We start from the raw sequence: 11,071 nt of genomic DNA, 5'->3' as shown, positions 1-11,071 counted from the left end.
ATTATAAGAATAGGTATGGACCATTTAAGTTTTTAAGAATCTCACCAAATTAATAAAAATGTTCGAAACCACCGGAGAAAGATTATAAAATATAATGAGCCCGAATAACAGTGGGCAGCACTTCTAACATAGTAAATAAAAAAAGGTTTTTTGTTTTTGTTGCTTAAAAGGTACACAATTATTTATTTGAGCAGATCTCTCCACCGGCTGTAGTTGTTGTTAACAATAATAATATCTGGTATAAATAATAGCATATACGCGTAAACATACATTGTTGGATTATTTCATGTACACACTAAGGGTATATAATATATATATTTATATATATATATCTTTGTTTTCTTATGCTTAGTTCAAATGTAAATGTTCAACTATTGGAGCTGCGTCACGAGATAAAGTTCCAAAACGTCAGACTAATGAAACAACGCCTGCATCTATGTAAATTCGCTAAGGATCTGACAATTTTATACTTATTTATCAGGGGAAATTCAATTTTCATATAGTTAGAAGTAAATATTTACAAAAATTCATTTCAAAGTACTCAGTAAAAAATATAAATTGCACAATTTTTGAAAAAAGTAATAGCAATAATAATAATGAAGTTCATTTATATAAATTATAATATACAATCTGCATGGTGGAAAAACATAGATGCATTTTCCGTTGTTTTTACAACATTTTCTGCTAAGTAATAAAACATAATGTACCTATGCATGTGTGTGTATGTGTGTGTGTGTGTGTGTGTGTATGTGTGTGAGTGTATTTTACAACTGTTTCATGTTGCTGTTGCTTGTTGCTGCTGCTGTTGCTAATAAGTTTTTGTCTCTAGGCATAAGACTATGGGTTGCTTAAGTACAGCTAGTTTCTAAAATTGATTGCATTCGGGATTACCGAGGGGTGCTCAAGTCGTGCCCGAAAGTCTATGTTTGTGTGTAAGAAATGGACTAACTTACGGCTGAAACTTTTCTAATTTTCGGTTCGGTTGCGAGTGAGTGTATTCATAGGTTCATAGGGGGATCTTTTTGGTATACATAGTTTTGCTAAATGGTTTCTTTTCTATTTACTGGCTGACTATGGTAAGAATAACGGAGGTATGGCTTTGTTAAGAATAGAAAAAGGGTTTCTTGCTGTGGGCATGGAATACAAGTCTTTTGGTGTTTGCTGTTGGCTAAAGATACATACGTAGATAGTTAGATAGATAGTTGCATATGTATATGTATGTATATAAGTAGAATCACAATAATGAAATGACTTGCGTTAAGTGTTAAAGTACAAGTACACATAAGGGTTAATCGTTTTAAAATTATGTGCAGACAGATCGAGTTCGATTTCTTAGCATATCTCCAGCATATTTCTTCTATCTGCCTCAAGCTTAACAAATCTAAATACAGTTGGCAACAAACACGTACACAATAAATAAGTTAAATATTACAAAATATATGTATATGTATATAGTTTACAATTGAACTTTAAGCTTAAGTTGATGTTGACTTTGCTTTCATTTCCAATGTACTACGTTAATCTACCCTCTTGCTTTTGCTTTCTTATTTTTCTCTATATCTCTCTCTCTCTCTCTCTGTGTCTCTCTTACGTTGCCGGTTGCCCCATATGCCGCTTGTTGCCTATGGCACAGCTCTCGTATAACTATAGAACAGCTTAAATGTGTTTGTTGCAGCCTCCAAAAAGCATTTTCTAATTTTAGGCTCAGTTGGATGTGACAGTGGTTGTCTTTGCAGCGTTGGTCTTCGGTCGTCTTATGTGCTCGGACTTGTGATAGAGAAACTTGTAGCTCGTTTGTTTTTCCGTATACTGCGCAAATGCATCTGTAAAGACAAACATAATAATAATAAGTATACTTAAATATGATGTACATATTTGACATACCGAATGAAATGTGGCCAACATTGTCAACGTCCAATGCAAAGAAGAGTGCCTGTGCCTTTTGTTCGTTCAACTTGCCACCAGCGTGTCGCAACAATCGTACAAAATTCTGCCTCTCAATTTGTTGACTGCTTGGACTGTACAGCTGCAATGTAAAGTGGAGCGTGATGTGCCAAGTTTTGATTACAAATAAGATTAAGGTGCACTCACCTTGATTAACGATCGCAGAAATGTAATAATATCGCAATTCTTCAATTTGCAAAATAGCGAACAAAGCAGAAAACTCTTCAGACTCACTGTACCCTTGTGACGCTATAAAAAAAAAACAGATATATTTTAAATTAATCTCTTGTTGATTATCTTTATAACTAGTTACTACTTACATGATTCAATAGCGCAAACAATTTGTGCAGTTCGGGATTCTGGAGATCGACTTGAAGCAGCTCAGCAAATGTAATAATGTCCACTGTGTCTGTGTTGGATAACGAAAGGAAGCTATCGCAAAGTTCCATGTCACGCTTCGAGTCAAAAAGTCCCAGAGAATCGAGCGTATGCTCAATTTCGACAATGTCACCGGGAAATGGGATTTTCATCTCGCGTGCTCGACTCATAACGATAACATCCTCAAATGAATAGTCCGATGTGGGCACATTCAAAGCTCTAAAGAGAAAGAAAGCTGTTATGACTAACTGAAACGGAACTGTATACTGTGTATAGTTACTCACTTGGCCATTACTTCGCGCACATTGTGAGCATAGAGATTGGCATCGGCCACCTCAGCTGGCGAGGGAGTATAAACGGGCAGATATTCAACCTCGCAACGGTTATAGAACTGTGTCATTGTCAGCCAGAGTAGACGCAGGCTGTGTGATACAAGATTCGATTAATTCGAGTAATTGTTTAGATTACACTCACTTACACTCCTGGTCCGTCCCAAGTCCAGGTGAAGGTGTCATACTTGTTGGGATATCGGAGCAGTACCGGCTGCACGGGCACGCCTGGATAGAAGGCGCCGGGCTTGAATTTGATCAATGCGGTGCGATTGGTGCAAGTACCCTCGGCAAAGATAACAACCTGCTGCCAATTGTCATTGGAACGTGTGCGATCAACAATTTGCCGTATGGTAGTCTGCCTCGAATTGGGATCCTCACGCTGCACATAGATGGGCTGAGCATAGTTAATGATGCGTCCCAGCAGAGGAATGTCAGCCGTCTCCCGTTTGGCCACAATCGATGGCGGATGGCCGGATACAACAAATATGGAATCAACGTAGGAAGAGTGCGGTGCCACAACCAAAATGGGTGCCTCCTTTGGAGTAGCGGGAGTGCCTTTGAAATTGATATAGTGAAACGATCCAGATGTGTACACCATGCGCATGGCACGCGCTGTCAAGTACTGAAAACACCTATCAATTGAATACAATTATCATTAATGCATTATTGAAGCACTTTAATAAGTTTGAACTTACCTGCGCCAACCGGTGATGGGCTTTGCCTGTAATTGCTCCAGGGATACACCATATAAACCGATGTAGGCGAACATCCAGGCCGAGAGCAGCGACAGAACACATCCCACAACACGTATCGGCAGCAGTAGCACACTCAACACGTAGATCTATAAAAGATTTACAATCATATTTGTGATTCCAGACGCAATCGTGTTTCACGTTTCCTTATCAATAGACGCGTCAACTGAGTCGAGTAAAACGCATAATGATAAGACGTCAATGTTTCTGAACTTTGAAATCCCAAATCTACAACCGAACTTGTATTCACAAAGAAAATAAATAAATAAACAAAACAAAAATACAAAACCCGCTGATCCGTAGATTCCACGAGCTGCGTCTTGGGAGATTTCTACATAGGTCAAGTGAATCAATCAATTGTCTTGATGCGAAAGGTCTTTTTGGGTCATAGATTTGACCTTGACTCGTAATAATAAATAATGTGATTACATTATGCATTATTGGATCTTGGGAGCTGTCAACTTGTTGCAAAATTTCTGCTTAAAGTTTAATGAAAAGTCTTTCATAACAGAAATACTGAAATATGATTAGAATGTTCCAAAACTTTTCTATTCAACTTTCTAAAAGAGCTCATTTCTGTTCTAAGAAAAAATCTAGTATATACTTGTATGTTTGAATATTCAAAAATAATGAAAGATAAAAATACTGATATAATGAAATATTACAGATGAAATACTGAGTTTATTGATCGCGTTTGATCCCCGGCAAATATAAACATTTCGAGCGATTTGAGTGATCATAATTTAATTTTTTCCCTGTATCAGTATACATCATTTACATCATTTAATAAATAACAAAATTTGCTAACAGCCAGTACATTATTGTAGCTCTGTACGATGAGATTTACTACATATTTTCTTAGTCTATTTTTTATTTACGTCCAAGTACACTCTAATTGGACTTTAAAGTGATATTTCTGCAAAATTGAATTGAATTAAAGACATGTGTCACAAATAACCACAAATAATCCATATTAAGCAAAATACAAATTTTTGTTATTTTAATGGAGCTCTTTGTTGACCCCGCCAAAGGTCAGGGCATTAAAAAGTTTAGAAATCGCTCTTAAAATGAATAAAAAATTAAGAAATTAGCAAATTGCCAAGTCTCAAATGACTTTTTATTTGAAATTATCAGTTTCAAACTTAAAAAAAGAAGTATTCAAAATGAATGTGTTCAGTGTTGTAAAATTGTATGTTCAGTGTATTTCGAATACTTAATAATTTAGCAACTGTAAACTGTAAACTGAACATGGAAATTAGCAAGGCAAATGAAAAATGTAAAAGCTTTGTTTCACTTAAAAGTTGTGTATAAGTGTGTGCATACATTATGTCTGTGTATATTTGTATCTTTGTATAAATAAGCATGTCATTAAATGGCAAAGAGTTGAATAGTGTGAGTGCCTCCTTGACCTTGATTCAGTGAGGAGGGCAAATCAGACGAGTTAAAACTAGTTTAGGTTTTAGCTTAAAATTTGTCCGATTCCATTGAAACAGCTGTCATACCACTATAATTAAAGTCTGTGCCACGTATGAGTCACCTTCTTATAAGCGTACAAGTGCACTAGGTCAATATATTTTGTGATTAATTACCTCAATTTCAGATTGTGCATATTGATAAAGTAATTAATGTGAAATGATAGCGCATTACCACTGTGCAATGGGTATTATCACTTTCTCTCTCTCTATCTCACACTTTCACTCTATAGCTGTAGGCGTGTCTACAGTTAGACAAGTAATTGTTTTCACAAAACAGAAAACCTTTTTACTAATTATTAATAGCTTTTAATGATGTTTAACCATTGTTTAAGACCGCGAACTATTGAACCGCATCATATGTATCTAAATTTAGATTAATTTCATCTCTTGTTCCATAGTCCACCACCCCCTCGATGTGATTCACATTGTTTGTGTTCTGCTTCGCTGCCGAATGGCATGCTACTGTATATCTATCTATCGCCTATTGATAATAGAGCATAGAGCTATTAAGTGCGTGGGAGGGGGACGGTAAGTGTCACATTATGCAGGCCATGGCAATTAGAATAGAGTGGAACGTGTATAAAACGTTTTGCTTGATTATTAGCACAGTTAAAAAAGAGGTGGAGGTGGGGGAAACACTTATGTGCTTTTATGGTGTACTTTGGAATGGGAACACTTCATAGAATAACAGCCAAAGCACAGACGAAAACAACAAACAAAACAAAACTACATAGCTACAGAAGTGGCCAAGTAAAAGCAACTACAACTACAACTACATGGCAACAAAAGCCCCAAAGAGCCGGCAACGAAAAAGCAAGAGCAACAACAACAATAAGACAACAAGAAAATCGTACGATTCTCGCTGCTTTTTTGTTCTTCTTTATTTTCATTCTTTTTGTTTCAACATTGCTCGCTAGTTCGCAGCGACGTTGCCGCTGACGTTAACAGCGACGTAGGCAGCGGCATCGCAAAACTATGACGGAGATAAACCACAGAGGAAAGTCGTTTATCGAGAAATGTAACACGCAGAGTTATCGACATCATTCACTTGCTCAAGCACACACATGCACATGTACATTCATACGTGTGCAGGAGATATATGTATATGCAGAATTGTGTGTATGCTGCACTTGAAATGTTTGTGCGTGTGGGTCAATAGATAACAAAACAACAAAAAACAATAGCAATTCACACGAGTGTTAAGCAGACCCGCCGTAGACACCCTCACACACACCCGCATTCCCATAGACCCCCACCCACCGCTCTTGACACCTGTCATCGGTTCACTTTGGTACATATGTATGTATATTGCTCATACTTCACACACTCACACACACAGATAGCTACAGCTGTGCTTCAACTGTTTTGCATGAATGAACGAAGGCATTGCCTGAATACGGAAGAACGTGAAACAGGAACGGGAACGGGAAACTTACCTTGGCCACATCAATGTGACTGTCGATTTGTATACGATGCACGAACGGATTGATGTAGCTATAGCCTTTGGATGCCCAGCTATCCTCCTCGGAGTCACGCTTGCCCAGATTGGCAGTGATGGTAACGCCATTGACATCGATGGCGTCAGTGGCCAACACTCTCGTGCCATTGCTGTCCGTTTCATAGTCGTTCTCCTCCTGCTGGAGGCCATCGCCATCGTTCGATGCCCGTGCATCGTGTGGCGAACGACGTCGTTTAATCGAAGACGTTGTCATTTCACACTATCACCCGCTTCTTATTAGCACTTTAACAAATTTGATTTCTTTTCGTTTTTTGTGTTGCTTGAACTTATTGTTTCAATTTTCTTTTGCTGGTTGCTTAAGCGTGTGGCGCAAAAAATATAAAAAAAAACAACAAGTACTCCCGCTCTCTTCCGTTTCTGCTTTATGTTGCCAGCAAACTAGAGTGCTGGATAACAAGTCAAATAGTGCTGAGTAAAACGGAATGTTATCGATGACGCTTACAGCGCCGATAGCACGATGATTTTTACTTATTGACGCTGCCACATCCTCAGCATGACACAATTTCAAAATCCAACTATCTGGCAGCACTAGCATGCAGCGCGCACTCAAATTAAGTTTTCAATTTCAATTCACAACGTGATGCCCGTTACATACAAACACAAATGTAATTATGTCAAATGATGTTGAAATTTCCAGGGCTTGAACACGTGCAGCCCATATGGGTGACTGAATTTGAACGTTTCGTTATGGGATCATGTCTGTCTCTCTGTCTGCCTCTCTAATCACAAGTCTGAACCCGTCAGTTCACGGCCCCGCCAAACATGTGCTTGAAACGTGTTGTCGAAATTCAAATGCCTTTCAATGCGAGCTCTTACCTATATTATGATTAGCTCAAATATATACTTATACATATTTATTAATGCATGATTTTTATGTACTAATTGATATACCCGTTTCTCGTAGTAAACAAGGGTATATTCTAATCGGAAGAAGCAACACAAGCGCCTAAATGTATGCTGTATTATTAAGCCATTGGGGCTATAATTTATTTATGTAAGTGTTTTGACAAAAAAAATAATCGTATATGTCTTTAATTTGTACAAATAGTTAAGCCAAATCGATTTTGATTATTTTTTTTTACTTATTTTAAGAACAGTATGCAAAAATTAATATACAATAAAAAAATAAAGCTTATAAAATGTATATTAAGATTTTTTCAAATTATATTTTCGAGCTCGTCAAAACAGTCAATTGACTAACTGTTATTAAATTGATTAACGGGTATCTTATAGTCGGTAACTTGTTTATTTTTACAATTGCTGTGAAAAAATGTAAGCCAACCTGTTTCTGGCGATACATACTCGTATCAAAGATATCGCATGACAAACGAGTTTTGTCTCTATTTGTTTTCACTTCAATAGTGAACATTGCAGAATACTCTTCATCGTCACCTACTCAGATACATACATATGTACATATACATAGGGTGGGAGGAGGAGCAGAGTTGTCGCACATCAAAACTGTTACTGTTATACGCCCATGCATTTGACCTTGCCGAAGTTTAAAGGCTGATGCAATCGAAGTTGGCGCTTACATTAAAGAGATTTATATATTTATTTATTTAACGACAAATAAAAGCAGTCAACAGTTGAAAATAAAATTAAAGAAATAAAAAAGGAAAAATTTTAATTAATCTATACAAGATTTCACATTCACAACTGAAAAGATAAAGAAACGAAATTTATTAAACGTTAACTAGAAACAATCATAAAATTAGTTAGTTACAGTTTAAAATAAAATAAAGATAAATAAATATATATAAAATTGGAAATTTACATCTGGAAAGATAAAGAAAAAGTTGAGGCGACAAACAGATATATCTATATATATAAATTGAAATTAGCACAATAGTCAGCAACTGGTTTTCTATATGATGAGTAATTTATGGCAATATTTGTTAGCAGTTAACTGACGGCCACGCCTCTTTGACGCTATTATTAGCAGCCAGTCAGCGGAAAGAGTATTCAAGGCTGCATAGCAAATGATTTTCAAAAACATCAAAAAATTAATACACTTATATTTAAACACATTTGGATATACATATATGCTTAAGATAAAAATTCGGTGAATTTTTGATAGTTTTAGTTGCTGTTTTTTTTTTCATTTTTTCTAGACATTTGTGGCTGCAAATCTGCGACGGTTTTGAACAATAATATTTTTTTTACGTGGGCGACGCAGCGTCACGTGAAATTATTTAAGCTGCCAAAAATTTGAATTTTATAATTAATGGCTTTTGTTGAGAAAGCGAAGGTCTTTTTGGCTAATGTTTCAACTGGCGTATACGCAACGTTCACGTTCACGTCGCACTGCATTGACCCCTGGACTGCCTCTGCCGACGCGCTGCGGCATCTCTGCTGCCCGCCTCTGCCTCAGCTACTCTTTGTATGCCAGTTTCACAAAACTCGTCGCTGTCGACGTCATCATCATTGACGTCACAGCAGGCTCTGCGCGTGGCCTCACACATTTCTACGAGAAATTTGAAATAAGAGAGAGCGCACGATATCAGGAATGAAAAAATCAATTATTCTGTGTGTATACACTGGCACACACACATCCATACATACATAGGTATTAGCGATGAGCAAGCGCACAGCAACACGACCCACCTTTACACACACACACGTGCACTAAATCGAATGCTTTAGTGTGTGTGTGTGTAAGTACAACGGGGCGAGCCCCCAAATCTGGATTCCCAATGGCGGACATACACACATACATACACATTTACTTATGTTGTAAGCTGACGTCGCAGTATTGAAATTTAATAAGGAAAAAACGTCTCTAATTATAGATGTATGTATGTATGTTGATAAGTGTGGGTGTGTGTTTTTTTTTTAGTGTTTAAGTCGTTTGATCGTAAGTGGTTTTAAGAACGGTTCGTTTTTTGACCCTGTGCTTTAAAATTTTAAAGATGGTATATAATCTCCGATCACAAGGGTTTTTTTTTTCTTTTCTTTTTGAGCATTATTTTGCTGAATTACATAATGTAAAAATAAATATTATTACAAAATTAAGCAATATTTTGAATACATTTATCAAAAACAAAACAGATTAAAAACTGTAAATAGAGTGTTGGAAAAGTTTGTAATTCGGTGTATTTAAATTTTTTTATTTTTAGTCATATTGGCTTGATAGATAGTGATATTTTTACCTACATATGTGTATCTTTTTAATTCCTTTTTTTTTAGAGAATAAGTACAGGGTCGCTCCCAGTTGAATTTGCTTGACTTTAGCGTTCTTCCTTGTTGGGTTTGCTTAACTGGTTCGACAAGACACTCGAATCGCCTCGACTCTCAAGATCTCAATATCTGTCGATCCGGTTTCTGAACACAAAAACAGGATTTCATTATTCGCTTTCCTGTTGCACACCAACAAAAGACAAAACGCTGACTCATCGCACCACAGACAACACTACAGTGATGAGGGGGCGCGGCAGCGATTACTATTATACGTACATACATATGTATGTATGTATATGTATTATAATATTGCACTTGCAAGTGCTGATAAGAAAGTGGCGTAATCGTAAAACAATAGAATTTACAAGCTTACATTACTTTACATTCCCCTCTCGCCAGTACCCTCCCCGCTCAGGTCAGACGCCCACAAAAATATTTTTCCATTATTTCTTCGCAATTTCCGTTGAACTGATAAGAACGAATTAGTTCCTCATGTGTTTGTATTTTAAAAGATAAACATTACTTCGGTTAGTTTGTGGACTGATAAGGATTTGGGCAGCACCAGAAGCAAAGAGCGCAACTCTTTGTGCTCTTTCAGTTACCTCTCTCTCTGTGTCTCTTTGTATAACAGTGATCATATGAAAATGGAAACAGTTGTAAATTGAAACTATGTACATATATACAAGAATATTTAAAAATTGCAATGCACTTAAGTTTTAATAATAAGTTGTGATTTTGTATAGCATTTCATTTATTTAGTAATGAAAATAACAAAGAGCTTCAGTTGTCGAGCGATCACTGTACTCGCTTTATATTTGTACTTTCCGCAATTTTGTTTGTGGTTTGATAAGGAATGAAAACAACACTGGCTCTATTTCATTACGCTGACTAAGCGTAGAAAATTAAATTATCCATGCCCTTTGTACACATACTAAAAAGAATATATACGGATTATAATATATGTACATATGTATGTACATACATATTTGAAATGTTGTTTTGAATTATTTTGTTTACGGCAAAAAGTTCAAAAAAACACGTGCGGCATACAAACATACAGCTAGTCAGGAACATTTTTTGACAAAAAACAATTTAAACATTTTATCTCGACAAAAATACACATACATACATACATATGTACATACATATGTATATCTTTTGTGATTTTTTATTTTATTTCTTAGAACAAGCTAAAAAAATTTAAAAAAAAATAATTTTTATTGTTGATTTGAACTACATATGTATGTACGTATTTAAAAAAAAACTAGGTGAGCTTTTATTTTGTCAAAAGACTTTCTTGACTAACTGTGTGCATGTATGTTTATGTGCAAATCACATATACAAAGGGGCGAGTACCCATACATTTGTATGTGTGTTTCTTCATATGTATGTAGAAACATGTGGGCCCGACTGAATTCCTAAATAACTCAATAAGTTAGCTTATTACCAAGCAAATTGAATTTCCAATTTCACGAGAATATTTCATGCTAC

At 36.1% G+C, this 11,071-nt stretch overlaps 1 protein-coding gene across 1 annotated transcript; it reads right to left on the bottom strand.

Annotated features, from left to right (window-relative positions):
• Positions 1 to 1,057: 1,057 nt before the first annotated feature.
• On the bottom strand, positions 1,058 to 6,955 carry LOC117794044 (lysophosphatidylcholine acyltransferase). The gene is made up of 8 exons (XM_034634500.1): positions 6,318 to 6,955; positions 3,350 to 3,495; positions 2,801 to 3,286; positions 2,607 to 2,744; positions 2,265 to 2,541; positions 2,092 to 2,193; positions 1,885 to 2,026; positions 1,058 to 1,823 (listed from the first exon to the last, which is right to left on the bottom strand). Exons 1-8 carry the CDS (start codon positions 6,591 to 6,593, stop codon positions 1,705 to 1,707), a joined length of 1,686 nt encoding a protein of 561 aa, XP_034490391.1. The 5' UTR covers positions 6,594 to 6,955; the 3' UTR covers positions 1,058 to 1,704.
• Between the last annotated feature and the right edge of the window lie 4,116 nt (positions 6,956 to 11,071).

Source organism: Drosophila innubila, chromosome X (genome assembly GCF_004354385.1).
Source record: "Drosophila innubila isolate TH190305 chromosome X, UK_Dinn_1.0, whole genome shotgun sequence".
NCBI lineage: Eukaryota > Metazoa > Arthropoda > Insecta > Diptera > Drosophilidae > Drosophila > Drosophila innubila.
This window is presented reverse-complemented; position numbering and strand designations above follow the sequence as displayed.